General features: G+C 41.8%; 1 protein-coding gene across 1 annotated transcript in view; it reads right to left on the reverse strand.

The window, feature by feature from the left end:
- Positions 1-1,740: 1,740 nt before the first annotated feature.
- Positions 1,741-16,539, reverse strand: part of SLC9A7 (solute carrier family 9 member A7) — a 218,400-nt gene continuing 203,601 nt past the window's right edge. Inside the window, exons 15-17 of the mRNA XM_056107333.1 lie at positions 15,950-16,032; positions 12,206-12,311; positions 1,741-7,844 (exon numbers count right to left, since the gene is read on the reverse strand). Coding sequence (XP_055963308.1) covers positions 7,593-7,844; positions 12,206-12,311; positions 15,950-16,032 — 441 coding nt within the window. The 3' untranslated portion in view covers positions 1,741-7,592. The remainder of the gene's footprint in view (positions 7,845-12,205; positions 12,312-15,949; positions 16,033-16,539) is intronic.

Genomic DNA, 16,539 nt, shown 5'->3' on the forward strand with positions numbered 1-16,539 from the left:
TCAGCTCTTCAATAACCCCCTACCTGCTCACCTGAATTAATTTTTAAAAAGCTAGTTTCTTGAGATAGAAGAACACTAATAAGCCAAACATTTGTTTCTAAATTGTTCTTCCTGGTGCTTTTGTAATTGTGGTTTTAAATTACAGTATTTACTTTTTTTGGTTAAGACACATATTTTATGATGTAGGGCATTTGCCTTGCACGCAGCCAACCTGGCCAACCTGGGTTCGATTCTTCCACCACTCTTGGAGAGCCCAGCAAGCACCGAGAGTATCTCGCCCGCATGGCAAAGCCTGGCAAACTACCCGTGACATATTTGATATGCCAAACACAGTAACAACAAGTCTCATGATGGAGACATTACTGGGCCCACTCGAGCAAATTGATGAACAATGGGAGGACAGTGCTACACTGCTACAGTTCAATTTCATGGTTCAAAGAAAAGCAAGCCTGTATACAAAGGGTATATGAAGACTATAATGGAAACTATATATTCAGTTTAGGAATATTAGCTATCATCCAACACTAAAAGCCTCTTTAAAATTGCTGCAGAATGGGGAATGTCAGAAGCAGAGCCCAGATTAAAAATGTTTCTTTGAAACCCAAAAGCATATTTAGAAAATTCCAGAAGTTTGTGGCCATGGGTCCAGAGCAGTAGTACAGTGGGCGGGTAGAGCACCTGCCTTGCACGTGGCTGACTCACATTGAATCCATCCGGTAAAGACCCTAGTGTTCTTCCAGGAGTGATCCCTGACTGCAAAGCTGGGAGTAAGTCCTAAGCAATGCTAGGTGTGCCTGTCTGCCATCCCCCACCCAATAAAATAAAACCTTGAATCAAATTTCTGTGGCTATTATTTCTGTAACCTATTTGAAAAACCATTTTCCATTACCTAAACCAGAAGTCAGCAACACAGTTTTCTGTAAAGAGCCAGAAAGTAAATAGTTCAGCCTTTATGAACAAATAGTTGCTCACTTCAGAAGCACCCAGACAATATGCAAACAAATGAGTTAAGTGTATGCCAATAAAGATATATTTACAAAATGGTGGTGGGAAGATGACAGATTTGGTCCAGCGGCCCATTGTAATTTGTCTGCCCCTGGTTTAAATGAATCAAGTGAAACAAATGAAGTTTGAGGAGAAAAACTTGTAGAAATAACCATTCTGTGAGGAAAAGGAACTGATACTGCATTATAGTAAAGTAAAGTAAAGGCCCTCCCGTTGATCATTGAGTTGCTCGAGCGGGCCCAGTAATGTCTCCATTGGAGACTTTGTTGTTACTGTGTCTGGCATATCCAATACATCACGGGGAGCTTGCCAGGCTCTGCCGTGCAGCGAGATACTCTCGGTAGCTTGCCGGGCTCTCCGAGAGGGGCGAAGGAATCGAACTCGGGTCGGCCATGTTGGCTGCGTGCAAGGCAAACACCCTACGGCTGTCCTATCGCTCCAGCCCCTACATTATATAAATAATTGGATTTGTTTTTAAGATTCCCAAGCAGTGCTCAGGAGTCACTCCCAGTGATACTTAGCCAACAGGGCCTGTCAGTTGAATTTTAGGGGCCAGTAGTTCTGTGGGTTACCAGAGTGATACCCTGTGTTGCTCAGGAACCTCAGAATTACACCAAGTGATACCCAGCGAGCCATGTAGGCTTAGGTAATTGAACATATCGAACATATGCTTCTGAACCCTGAGCTATCTCCCCAATCCACAGATGATACTATAAAACACAAAGCAAGATTAACTCAGCCAGTAAACTTTTTTATTTTGGATTTTGTAAAAAAAAAGAAGAAAGAAAGAAAGAAAGAAAGAAAGCAAGCCTTGAGAGAAAAATTTGTTAAATATCAGTAAAGGGCAGGGGAACATGTGGCTAGCTTTACAATATAATCTAAACATACACACAAAGGCAAACGTTAAGTCAAATACTAGGGAATGGTAGCACTTTGGGGGGTCTAACAGCAGTTTTCCTTATTGCACATAAAAGTTGCTGATAATCCAAGTCTTCACTTTTTCACAGTTAAACATACTTTAATATTATTTTATAGAACATGTTTATTTATACAACATAGTATAATGTTAATTTTATATAACCATCAGTTTGCTACTGTTGAATGGATATAGAAGACAAAATTCTCCCCAATTACAAGTGATAGCTCACTATAAAAAATTCCCCGGGTCACATCATCCTGTGTTAAATTCACCCTATAATTCTACTTTTAAAGTTTTCTTTTTAGCGACTCAATGAGTCTTGGTGGCCTCCCATTTAATCATTTTAGGAGGCACAGTAAAACTTCCAAAGTACGAAGTACCAGGTGTATTTCTGTACAAAATGGAAACAAAAACCTAGGAAATGAACCCTACTATTAAGTCACACTTCGAATAAGTTATTTCAGTGATAAATCCCAAATTAATTAATTTAACACCCAAGTGAAAACCATGGCTTTGCTTCTCCAAAGCCCACAACCAGAATGATGGAAACAAAAGTCAATTCCCCAAATTATCCATGCAGTTAGTCATCCAGGGGCTGACACTGGACCTTAACCATTTTAAAAAAGGCTTTAGACAGCAAATGTACAGATCGTCATGATGTCTACAAGTCCTTCTGAGTTTCTCCAACACATACAGATGCTGTTAATTTTCCAGAGGCCAAGATTAGCTAACCATGACATTTGGCAATTCTATTGAGCTTTTTAAAAAGGGGGGATGGGCTGTCAGCATAAGAAAGTGACCTCTCCAAGTTTCAGACCCTTTCAAAAGGCAGAACAGGCAAAAACCCTCTTTCATCACCAAGGCCCATGTAGCAGAAAAATGGCTGCTTATGGGGACCATGGTTGAAGTATATACCCTGCTTATAAAAATAAAACTAACATCAAAAACTTTGGTTTTCCTCTTTACATTTCTGCTAGCACTGGGTGACAAGACAAAGCTGTATTTATGAATTTTAAAACACTCTACTTATGAAAATGGTTTATTTCTAGATCTTGTTTCGAAAGGACTGTCAAAGAGCCTACATGCTTTTTGTCGTTGACACTAGCATTGGATTCTATAGTATTTCTTTGTCTATTGTTCTCATTAGGTTTAGGATGGGGGAAGGTATTTTTAGGTATAAGAGTGGTGAAGCATCCAGAAGGGTTATTTCTAAACTCTTGGCCACTAGATTCCTTCAACTGACTGTATGAGAGTGCAGCAACTGATACAGGCAAACCAGTCTCACAAAAACAACATAAGAGATGGGAACTCAATAATGCCAGTAACTCAGTAACACTATCTAAAAATCAGTATTAAAAAGCAGGCATGATACTTGTCAAGATCTCCATTTTCAGAGTAAACTAAGGCCCATGTATGTATTGAATCAGCTGACTTTCCAATAACTCTCATTCCAAATGACATTTTACAACAGTAAAATCAATTCTCTGGTAAAGCTCTTAGAATTCACAATAGGTAGGTTTCTAACTAGGTGATTTTTACTTTGAATGAACCAATTATCCTGTAACCAATCTCCCCGAACTACACCAGTCAGGTTTCTACATTTAGAAATCATGATGTTCACATAAAATACATGACAAAATTGCATTAACTCCTACTGTGGACAAAGGAAAGATGCAATATGATTGAGGGTTGGGGTGGTGGATGAGGCATGAAATATATTAATACTTAGGCAAGAACCAATAATTATTTGCCACCTATACAGAAATATTCTTGGAGAGCTGACATAACCTTTTTGCATGTCTACTAAAGAGATTTCGATTAGTTAATAAAACCAAGAGGTCATTTTTAGTTCTAGAGAACACGGCCCAGTGAGTGTTCCTTGCTGTTAGGTGAAACACTTGCTACTGCAGTGTGAATTTTGGTTACATGAGCAAATGCTCATTTGGTCATCTCAGTAAGTCCCTTGGACTGTTAAGAGTTGATTTAGTAACATATGCCTTTCTTATACTTGTTTCCCAGGAAGAGATGCCAGCCTTGTTTGATTCCAAGCTTCTTTCTTTAGGACTAAAAGTTCTAGTCTCCTTGTAGACTCCCAACAAAATGGTTAAAAGAAAAATCATGGGTTTATTTCCCCCCCATCAATGCTATACAACTTTTTTCATCTTAATTACAGGTAACCACTAACACTTAGTGACAGCAAAGTCATTATATAACCTTCCACTTGGTGTATCAGCTTTGACAATAAACTCTCTCACCTTTATTCTGAGTAGTCTAAGGAAATTTAACCCTAGGTTAAATAGAAAAGATAGTTTCTCAAAACCCATGTTTGCTTGGTCAGTGTTTAGTTTGGACAACCCCTCCTGTTTTCCAGAGTAAAGATGAAAGGTCTAAAATTCTCATACTCTTCTTCTAAAATTCTCACACACTTCAACTCACCCTTCTTTCCCTTTCCTGCTCGAAGATTGTCAAGTATGATCTGCAGCCGTACTTCATGAAGTAGGTGCCTGATTTCTGCAAAGATCATCACCAAGAAACGTTTTCACAGCTGTATAGTCTGTATTATTCATTAACACTCAATTCATTTGTTTCACATGACTAACATTTAAAAAAAAACCCTCATTTGCTAAACCATTGTTTAAAAGAAGGTTCCAAACACGGGCCACTGCACTTTCTAGTATTAAGGTTTAACCCTCACTACAAATTAGAATTCCCAAAGGTCTGAAACAAAGCATGGAAGCCAGGCTCCAATCCAAGTCTAGGGAATGGAAATCTCTGAGGGTGGGGACCCCACATTGGGGTTATATTAAAAAATAACTGGCTAGGTAATTCTAATGTGCAACCAAGACTTATAACCTCTGTTCTAGAGAATATAACTCTGCTGAATAGTCAGCCCTCATCCTTGAACAAATATGGTCAGAAGATATGTTGGGGTTACTCTCTCAGAGGAATTCTGGCTGTACTATTACTAAGTAGTTTCAACCCAAATATGTCAGACTGGCGGAAGATCCTTGGCCTGGAGTTAAATGATTAAAAGCTTTATGGCACCCCACTTTTATTCCTTGGAATAGGCACAGAGCTTCTAAGGTGGAATAATTTTCACAAACAGACTCACTTGCTTAGAGATAAGGTCAGGATTATGCTCTTCATTTTGCAAATGAAAATTAGAACTATACAGATCAGTGACTCACTCTGCTGCTGCAGTGAATAAAAGACCCAAACAAATAACTATGGTCCTAGCTAAATTCTGTTCTTGATAAATCTCCATGGGCTTCTGTTTAGGTAGGTCAAAATAAAATGTATATACTTCAGACTACAAAATCCTCCAGTGTGGGAGTGGTTGGAAACATAAAAATTTACAGGAGATCTACATGTAGAGAGGGAGACTTGGTAGTTACTTTTATGTCCTATGAGAAAATTTTCATGAGATGCTAAGAACTCTCTAGAAAACCAACCAAACAACAAAAGCAAGAGGTTAATGAAGAGAGGCCGTGGTCTATCATGCTGGCTCCTTTCAAGGACTGTCATTGAGATTCCAAGAATTTCAGGACCTTATTAATTAAGAGAGCAAGGCTTTATCAAGACCTGGCCAAAGAGCCAACCAGCCTTTTTATCTCTACAAAAAGGAAACACATCCCAAAGTGTCCCCTTTTATGTTAACATGTCCTGGTTGGTGATTACTGAGATAACACTATTGAATAAAGACCCCTGGTGCTAGCTCCATGTGCAAGCACATACACACATTTCTGGTCTTCTGCTAAGCCTGGCAGCTGCTATCTGCAGCCCATGATATATGACCTCCCATTCAGGGGTTGTCTAAGAAAGTTGTTTCTGTATCTGTGAGTTGTAAGTTTTATTTAGTCCTTCACAGGCCTAGATAACCTGAGGCCTTGTAAGTTAAATGCGTTGTTCAGCACTTTTTCAAACCTGCAAAGTCATGAATGACCAGGTAAAAATCAAAGTAGACTTTTGTATAGATAGAGAGGAATAAAAATCACTCTGTTTATTGCATTGAACCTTATGAAATTGCCATTCCTTCCATTTATAATGGCCGATACAGCAATTTCCTATGGCTCAATACAAGAATGATTTTTTTTTCGTGGCTTGCTCAAAATGTCCATTTAAAACACATAGTGTGAAGCAATGCCATATTTAAGAATGAATCCTGAAAAATGTGAGCTGAGCAGATTAAATGGCTAATTTCATTATGGACAGATTAGACTGAATGCCTCTTTTGTCTGCCACAATGAGAAAATTGCCCACATTTCACGAAAGCAATTATTAGAAATCGAGTTTTCAAATATACTAGCATGAAAGCAGAGAGATATATGGAGACACAAGAGTCTCATTTACAAGAGTTCTTTAAGTATTGTCACCTGTTATAGGTCTGGTCAGATAGAATAGTTCACCCACAAAGAACCTAAACCGTAAGTTTTGAATCACACTCATGCATAAAGCTGATAGAAGATTTTCCAGAAACTCAGTAAATGTCTCTTCTCAACACCAGCGCTGAAATAGCTGGGTTTTTAATCTGATTTAAGATAGGTAGTCTCAAGGGGTTGAGTCAAGTTTCATTTTCAATTGACTTGCCTCTGATTCCTCAGATGGCAATGGCATCTCATGTATTTATCAGAACACTATCTTGTATAGTTTTTTCTTTGTTGCAGTAAACTTTTTCATAGCAAGATTCTTCCCTCTGGACCTCTGGATACTAGTCTATTTTCCCCTTAGACTTCTTGGTGTCTTTTCTTCCCCAAATAAAAGCATAGTACAAAGGTGACTGTTATTTCTAAACCCACAGTAGATATATCAGTCCTAGGAATCATTTCTCAGGCAGTAAGCTCATAAGGCAGCCCTCAATAGTTGATCAATTTTTTTTTTGGCCATGTCATCATGATCAGTTTCGAAAAGCGTTTCTCTGGTCCTCATGTTAATTCAAAAACAACAGCACAACACTATTTTGCCTTTGGTTTTAAACATTTCAGTAACTTCTTCTTTATGGAGCTTTCCAGAGAAGGAATTTATAATTCTTTCCCCCATGGTGAAACATTCATGGATCTATTTTCCAATTCGTCAGTCTAGAGAAAACACAGGTAGCAAAAACAAGAGTCAGGAATCCTGACATGACGTTGCAGCCACGAGGCCACTCAATTTGCTTTTTTCCTGTTTCATCACCCTTTTTCACACCAAATTCCCATAATCCTTGGAGGTTCATTCTCAATTGCCTGCCTTCATGATCTGGCCTGTTCTCTCCTAACTTGATATTCTGACAGGCAGCTGGCTAGCCTTGAACAGCTGCATATGCTAGGGAGCCTCTCCTGGGAGGAAGACCCCACACCAGCCACAGTTGTGTCAGTTACAGCAGGTGACTGAATTAAGAGACCAGGGAAGCATGCTATTTTTGTTTGGCTTTGTTTAACTCTGAATGGTGTGCTACTATGTGGAAAATGGGAATACATCTGCATTTGTCTTGATTCAGAGATACTTCCGCCTCAACACCTGCAGCCTGGATTGCAGTTCAAATAAGAAAAGAAATTTTTAGGTCCCTCAAAATCGAATAGTTAGTCACATTCAATTAATGCCCCACCTCAAATAGCACTGGACTTGCAGCCATCCTCACCCCACTGGTGGGCCCACCCCCTACTGCTTCAGGGATTGGGGTGGGGCAAAGTCATGCATTATCCTCTAGGGGAAATACTAGGCGGGTGCCCCTGTTTGAAACCTTCTGGTCTCCCATTCCCAGGTCTCGTTCCAGCACCTCCTCGGAGCCGTTCTTGGTTCTCCGACTGTCCTTGAGATTCATGGAGGCTGCATGGGAGCCTGAGGAGCCATTTGCAGTCACGGTGCTGTCTCCATAGGTCAAGGTGAGGTCACCCTCAGTCAGGATGAAATCTGAGTCTTCCTCCCTCAGAGGCTCTTGGTTCTGAAAAGTGCAACATCACCAATAAAAAGTGGGAGAGGCTGGAACACAGCGGGTAGGGGCTGGAGCATAGTGGAAGGGGCTGGAGTACAGTGGGGAGGATGCTTGCGATTCCAGTGCGATTTCAAGCCCTGGAATCTCATTTGGTCCTCTGAGCATGTTATGAGTGATTCCTGAGTGCAGAGACAGGAATGGCCCCAAAACAAACACACCCCCCCCCAAAGTGGGATACACTATTTTCGCAGGGAGGGGCCTGGGGTCAGTGTCAACTATACCCAAACTCACCTCCTTTATCTGTGAAGCAGGGTTAGGAAACTTGGCTGCCTTATGCTTCTAGCATGAAAACTGTATGGACACTATATGTATAGATTTAATGGACAGCACTCTTGCCTGAGCAAAGATGGCAGAAAATAGATCTGATTTTAAAATCCTGATCACTTGGCTTTAGTGACAAAAGGGAAGTGGGGAGAGCAATTTGATTTGTTTCCCAGCCCACTGGAAGAGATTGGGTCACTGATCAACCTGCATATAAGTTTTAGGGTCTCTTCTCTCTAGCTAGGTCTTCTGGGTGGACTTTCTGACCACAAAAACTATCCTAACATACCTGACTTATGTCTGAATTATTCTGCCTTAGTCAGCCATTGAGGGATGAGAACAAACAATAATTAGAATGTCCTTCCTGCTAACACAGGAAAACCCTAATAGGAAACACTCAGAAAGATGCAGCCAGTGAGGGGGTTAAAGTGCACTTTATTGAGCATCTACAATGTGCCTGTCAAGAAGGCCAGAAGGACTCTCATTTGATCCTTACTCCTTCCCTGTGAAAGGTAACCAATATTAAAGTCACAGTGAAGAACATCTGTAAGAAGAGAACCTGGGAAATGTGAAAGAGATTGGTTGCCCAGCTGGGAGGAAGCTGAAATAGGCTGTGTGCTGCCTCCAGACTGGTTTAACCCAGATACCTGGTGTGAAAAATCACTGTGTCAGGGTATTTTACATGACATAGGAATTGTAGTAAAACAGATAAGGTTGGGGAGGGGGCAGGGCAGCCACAGCCAAGATTCAGCTATTTAAAATGGTCAGAAGGCTGGGAGAGACCTGGAAGCAAGATGAGTCATAAATAACCTGCACTCTCTGGGAGGAGTTTAATGAGCAAAGCAAGGGGCTGTGTGCATTTCCCTGCTCTTCACCCTGCCCTGTACCCAGCACCAAATGTAGGGAACTTCTTGTTTCAGTTGTAAGTGAATGGTTTCAAATCTCTCTGGGTGCTGACCTCCCAAGCACATCTGCAGCCCCATGTCCTCTCTATGACAGGAACTCCTCTATTCATGACGCAGAATCTGCCTCTGACTCCCTCCCAGGCCCTGCTCAGCCACACTGCCCAATGCCATGGGCAGATTATCTATCTTTACCCAGAATCCTCATCTAGATCTGATGCCATCCCAGGTCAATGATCTCCTCTTGCTAGCACCTTTAGGGGCTTAGCTTCCATGAAGGCCTGTTAAATGCACTAACTCCAGGGTGAACTGGCCATTGCTTGTAAGCCTCTCCAGCTCCAGCTTGTCCCTCTGCACTCATTGGTGACAAGCCTCTACTTGTTTTCCACATGGTTTCTCAGTGATGTTCACTTCTCCCTGTGTTACAATGTGACATCACTTAAGTCATGCTTCCACTTTTTAAAAACACAGCTCCTCTTGTCTGCTACCTCAAACGCTGACTGGAATGGGGCAGGCTGCAAAGAAGCAAACTCCTCTACTCAGGCAGACCATCATTCTCTAATGCACTCTGAACTCCCAAATTTCCTCCTTTTCCATTAGTGTTCTAGAAAGTCCAGGAATTCAATTTGTTCTGTGATTATTTTCTGACCAACAAATGACATCATGTTCCCCATTTCAGCACATCCCATTTCTCCTGATCAGATATGTGTTAAGCAATAGTTTTTGTCTTCTTCTCTCTCAAAATAACTTTGCCAGGGCTCTGAGCTCTCAATTTTCAAATGGAAACTCTCCAAGCACGTATTTTACTGTTTCAAGGTTTAGAGCCATGGAAGGACTGAAAGGAATATGAACTGATGGTAGGTGAGGATAATTCAGCAAATGGAGCCAAGCACCTCTCCAGCAACACAGCAAAACTCCTCCCCCGACAAGCATGAACCTTTTCACTCTGATGCTTTACAGTGGGAAGCAAGCCAGAAGAAAACAAGACTAGATATTGACCTCTTCCATTACAAAACTCCCAAGGCCCAGAACAAGAGCACACAAAGAGAGGGTCATTCAGAATCAGGGTGATGGAAAGTTTGGTGGAGGAAGGACATCCCAGTCTAAGTTCAATGACAGCAACAGGCAGGTGATGAAAGCAATCTCCCCAGTCTTGAATTGTAGACAATAGCATCAACCAAGGCTATATAAAGCTGCAAGTCTGTCTAGCTGGCCAGGGAAGACAGAGATGAAAACCCATATAAATAACTGGAGTGCTGTGGGAACATGCACATTCTAAGTCATTCTATCTAGGTCATTTTCATTAACTGGAAGAACACTGTTTTCTAGGTGGACTCCAAACCAAAGTGGTTTAGAGCTAGTGAGATAATGATTCAATGGCCATTTTAGCTCTCTCCTAGAGAAACTTGGCAGAGTATAAAATGCTACACAGGTGTTGGGTGACAGTCATGCAGTGACTGCAGTCCCAAAAATGAAGACACTTGTGAGCATCTAACTCCATAAGAGAGCCTCTTCATGGGCCTTACCACTGGGTTTGCAAGATTCCTTAAAGTTTGCAAAGCTTCTGGGCCAAAGAGATAGAATGGCAGGTAGGGCACTTGCCCTGCACATGGGCAACCTGGTTTCACATGCTGCCATCCCATATGGTTCCCAAGTATTGGCAGGAGAAATTTCTGAGTGCAGAGCCAGGAGTATACTATGCCTGAGGAGCATGAGGTTTGGTCGAAAAACAAACAACAATAACAACAAAAATATCACATCAAAATTAGTTTGCAAAGTTTCCACTGATGCTCCACTGTCATGTTTGGTGGAAAAAATCAAAGACAAGGTCATGGGGGAACTAAAGTATTTTACCAGGCACAAGCAGCTTGCTTGGGGAGGTAAGCCCCGGTGCTCAGATGGATGTGCAAGTGTCAAGTTCTGTATCTGCTCACCAGGACTTTTTGACTGTTGCCTTCCTCCTGTTAGAGCCAAGGAGCAGCCCAGTGGCCCTGGTGGCCTGGAACAGAGTCTGCTCTTGGTACTGCAGTGGCAGGTTCAGGCCACAGGATAACTAAGAATTTATTATTAAAGCAAAATCTTGATAATTAAGGAGATATATTCCCTCATATTATGGGGGCTCTGATTTGGCTGCCCCTTATAGCATTCAAAGTGCTTACTCCACTCCACTACCCAAACCCTAGCTGGTGTCTATATCCATTTCCTCTCTATATCACCTGAATGCTCACCACCTCTCCCAGGCAAGTTTGACTGTAACTGGTTAGGGCCCTTCTCTCTCAGCTCTGGGCTTGGTGTTTGGTGTGGTCGCCAAGCATCAAATAGAAGACAGGTTCTATGCAAATGATTGTAAATCTGCATTAGGCCCTCAGTTCTGTCGATTACAAAATCCTGGGACTTTTCTTATTTGAAATACTGCAGAGTTTGCTTAGTCACAGATATGGCCAAGAGATTAAACTTGTCCTATCTGTGTTGTGACACTCAACACAAATTGGAAAGGATATTCTCTCCAGGGTTGCAAGGGTTGTATGCAGGACATGACTGGGATGGTGGAGAAGACATGGAAAAGGAAGAAGGAAAGCGTTTTCCTACTCTCCAGTCTCACCTTTCCATGGCTGTTTGCTCTCCCTACATTTCTGCCTAGCAACCTACACAAGGAGCTGGAACTCAGGGCCCTGCATCTAAGATATCCAACACTGAATGCATGCTTTTCATCCCAAGCTAGAATTGGAAAATGACAAGCAAAATATATCACCATATGTGCCAAGAATCCATATGTGGGAGAAATTCCTTAAGACTCATAGTATATGTATTTGGTACCTTAGTATTTAATTCTCATAGTCAACTGGTGATACTATGCCTGTTTTAGAACTAGGAAAATGGAAGCACAGAGCATGTACATAGTCTGTCAGGGTTTGGATTTGAATCCAGCTGTTCTCATTTAAGATTCAGTGTTCTTTCAGAGCTGCTGGTGTTTCGGAGAAACCATTTCCCTGATCAAAGGTTTCTCTGTTATGGAAGTTGCCATTTCTGATACTTGAGTGGTGAATCTGTGAATTTGGAGACCAGCTCAAAAGGCCTCTTCTTCCTTGGAAAGAGACTACACCTGGTCTTGTGAGCAGGGCTGCAAAACTGATGTGCCATACTTACGTCATATACTTGGGGGCTGGTCAGGCATCGGGCAAGCAAGCCACACCAAGCTGGAAGAGTGGTGGTTAGTGGTGGGCCACTGTGTGTAAGGATAGGCTTCAAGTAACTTTAGAGTGAGAATTAAGGAAAAAATGTCAACAAAGAAAACACATACCCAGTAAAATGTTTAGAAATCCCCAGGAGTAAATTCCCCAACATTCTAAACACAAAACAGCCTCTTTCTTCCACTTGCAGCCTGCAACCATCTGAATCACAGATTCAACTATGCTCCATGAACCTTAATTTTTAACCATTCATGCTCAAGTTGGAGATGCTCAATTTTAGGTTAAAAAGGAGTTCGTGTTGATTAATTAGGACACCCTTCTCTCTTCTTTGTTGTGCTGAATGAGAATTTTGGTGTCGATCAGCAACACAGATTTTGACATGTCATCACTCAGATCTTGAAAGCAGGAGTGAGTGCACTTGGAGTGGAGAACTGCATTCATCAGTTCTTCCCCATATTTTTCTTATAGAAGAAGACCCAGAGACCACGTGGTAGAAATGTCTGAGATGGACAGGACCATAGGCAGCCTGGACTATTACAAAGGAAGAGACTGAGACTTCACACTCAGGCCACTCTCTCATGCTGTCCCTCTCCCAGACACAGGTCATCTCTCCAACATAGTTCCTCAACTTCAGCACTATTGACATTCGGGGTCAGATCATGGCCTCTCTGGCTCCTGATCAAACTGCTTAATGGCCATGATCCCAGAGACTCAAAAACAAACCTCGGAACCCAGTGGCTTTTGGCAGAAATGAGTCTGGTCCCTGCAATAGGTTACCGGCACCGGGCCACCCTGGGTGGGAATAGGTTTTGTGCTTTGGCCTGTTCCCCCTGGAAGCTCGGTGGCTGCCATCCTCCAGAGGCCACTGGACAGTCAGGTTTGGGTCCACAGTGACGAGACACGTGGGGCCTCATGGGAGGGGGGTGGAGCTGGCCCTTTCCTTCCCGCCCCAACGATACCCTGAGTCGCCACCCATGAATGGCCTCTCTGGCTGCTTAACGGCCATGATCCCAGAGACTCAGAAAAAATCTTGGAACCCAGCAGGTTTTGGCAGAAATCCCTCCAGATTTAATTGTTAAAATTTCGGAATTCCAAAATCGCCTGGCCACTACTGCAGCCATGCGACATCATATGTCATTCATTCACAGTCATGGTCCTCCCGTTGCTCATCAATTTGCTCGAGCGGGCCCAGTAACATCTCCATCATGAGACTTGTTGTTACTGTGATGTCATTCATAACCAGCAATAAAAATCAAATTGTCTATGGGTGACTTTTCAGCAGTGTTGAGTGTTGGGGCAAAATCCCAAATAAATAATGGTGGGTCTGGGGTCAAAATATTGAATGAAATCAAAGTAGAGCAAGAGTAATGAGGAAATCATCTGCCCACAGGAGGGTGTGAGATTGAGGGGTATACTGGGAGTTTTGGTGGTGGAAAATGGGCACTGGTGAAGGGACAGGTGTTTCATCATTGTATGACTGAAACTTAAACCTGAAAGCTTTGTAACTGCTCTCATGGTGATTCACTGTCACTGTCACTGTCCTGTCCTCCCGTTGTTCATCAATTTGCTTGAGCGGGCCCAGTAACATCTCCATTTTGAGACTTGTTGTTACTGTGTTTGGCATATTGAAAACGTCACAGGTAGCTTGCCAAGCTTTGCCGTGAGGGCGAGATACTCTCGGTAGCTTGCTGGGCTACTGAGAGAGGCGGAGGAACCGAACCTGGCTCAGCCGGGCTGGCTGTGCTATAGCTCCAGCCCATGGTGATTCAATAAATTTATGAAAAAGAAAAAAAGTAAGGTGGAGTCCATGCCAATTCAATCAGCCATAATCAATGGCTGAATAAATAGCAATACTACTAGATTTAAAAAACTGAAAAGTAGAAACCCTAAAGTCACTAAGATTTATATTCAGACAAGATTTTAGAAATTATTCTTTCCTCTTCAAAGAATCTTTTTTGCCTAGACTTATTATAGTACAATTAACAATTCACGCATTGAATATATTTAAGGCAAACAATGAGATGTTTGCATAATATGCATACTTATTGCATAATATGCATACTTATTGTGAAATGATTACCGCAATGAAAGTTAATTAGTATATCCATTGCCTCACACACTCACCTTTTTGTATCTATGTGAAAACATTTAACAACTCTCAGCAAATTTACATTAGCTATTGTCAGTATAATACATAACAGTATTGCCATCATGCTGTATATCAGGTCTCCAGAACTTAAAACTTCTAGATTCTATATAGAAGTAATATGTCTTATCTGCCTGCCTTATTTCACTCAGCATAATGTTCTCTGGTTCATACATGTTGAAAAATATTATTCCATTGAATGCACAAAATTTTTCTTTTTTATTCAGTTATTTGGGGTTTTCTCGGTTTGTTTTTGGGCCACACCCAGCTATGCTCAAGGCTCACTCCTGGATCTGCACTCAAGGATCACTCCAGGCAGGCTTGGGGGACCATGAGGGATCTTCCTTGACATGTCTGGTATTAAACAATGGGCTTATTTTGCAACAATTCATTTGAATACACACACATTCACACATGCACACACATATAGTTTTGGGGCCACTTCTGTAGTACTCATGGTTATCTCTGGGGTCTGTACTCAACAGTCACTACTGGTAGGTTCAGGGACCATATGAAATGGCTGGGGATCAAACCTGGGTCAGCTGAGTGCAAGACAAGTGCTTTACCCATTGTACTATCACTCCATCCTCATGGTGACTTACCTTTTGATAAAATTTCGGAGGGTTGGGACCACACCCAGTGATTCTCAGGGGCTACTCCTGACTCTGTGCTTGGTGGATGGGTGGGGTGCCATGCAGTGCCAGAGACTGGACTGGGGTAGGCTGCACATAAGTGCTTTAGCCCCTGAACTATCCTATCCAGGCCTATACAATCTCTCTCGCCCTTGTTTTTATACCTTTTTTTTTTGTTCACACCTGTCAGTACTCAGGGATTTTTCCTAGCTCCACTCTCAGGGATCACTCCTAGTGGGCTCAGAGAACCGTATGAGATGCTAGGAATAGAACCTCAGTGAGCAATGTGCAAGGCAAGAACCCTACCCACTGTACTTCAGGCCCTATTTTTCTACTCTTAAATATTTATCTCATATTTCAATTTTTAAAAAGTCAACATTTTCAAATTATTTAAAGACATAAATAAACTTCCTGCCCTTTTAAAATTTTTTTCAGTTTAAGAAACCATGAAGTTATAACTTTTGAGTTTGAACATTTCACCTAAACCTACCAAGAGCAAAGTTAGCCCTGCATATGTCCAGTTGTGCCAGGTTAAGTTCCCACAAGTCCTGAATTCAGGAAATGGGAATTTTCCTTGCTACATGGAAGATCTCACAAATATCCACCTACATTCCTGCCTGGTCACGGCATGATTCATTGTACACTTTGAATGAATAGCTCTGAAGTCTAACATGCATGAATCTAACAAGCATGATTTGTGGGTCTAAAAAGCAGAAATGATGTACAAGCATTCTTCTTGACCAGAGAGATGCTCACCAAGGCATTCTATGGCTGAATAGTAATTGTATGTGTCCCACCAGAAACTGAGTAAATTTGTATACAAAACATTTCTCTTTCCTTACTCCTCAGAAGGCATTCATTCATAACAAAGGAATTCATCATCAATACTTTACAACCTCCAGGAAGCCAATTGAAAGGATACTTATGGTCAAAGCTGTACCACAGCCTGAATAGCCACGCACTCTCCTGTTTTGTACGGTTCCCTCTGGCAGACTCTGGACCATCCTAGAAACAAATAAGAGAGTAGATTCTGAGAAGAAGAAAAGGTGTAGATATAGGCAAGGGGCATAAAAGAACAGGGAAGCAGATTCTTTTTAAATCACATCTTTTGACAGTTTCAAAGGAGGTCATATTTTGAGAAAATTGAGTTCACTCCAAAAAGCAGTTGACTCAGTCCTCAACGTGAAAGAGCTTGGTGCTACCTGTAGGTAGATCAACTCATTCGAGTGTTGCTCAGAGAAGAAGTGGAGACTTGAACTCTCAAAGCCTATCTGTCTTCCTACTAGAAGGAGTCACACCCCCATATCCTTACTTCAGATTGCTTCTAGAGTCTGGAACACCATTTCTTCTGGTCATCTATTTTTATGTACATATACAGCACCAATACCTATATTCATGTTTCAAGGCTTAGCACAAGGTCAGCTTCTCTGGGAACTCCTTCAAAGCAAACAGAGTCTTCTAAGAGGTATAGGTCCGAACACTCCAGGTGCTCCTAACAGATCACACTGGTCC

The sequence above is a fragment of the Sorex fumeus genome, unplaced genomic scaffold, assembly GCF_029834395.1.
Source record: "Sorex fumeus unplaced genomic scaffold, SorFum_2.1 ptg000162l, whole genome shotgun sequence".
Lineage (NCBI taxonomy): Eukaryota > Metazoa > Chordata > Mammalia > Eulipotyphla > Soricidae > Sorex > Sorex fumeus.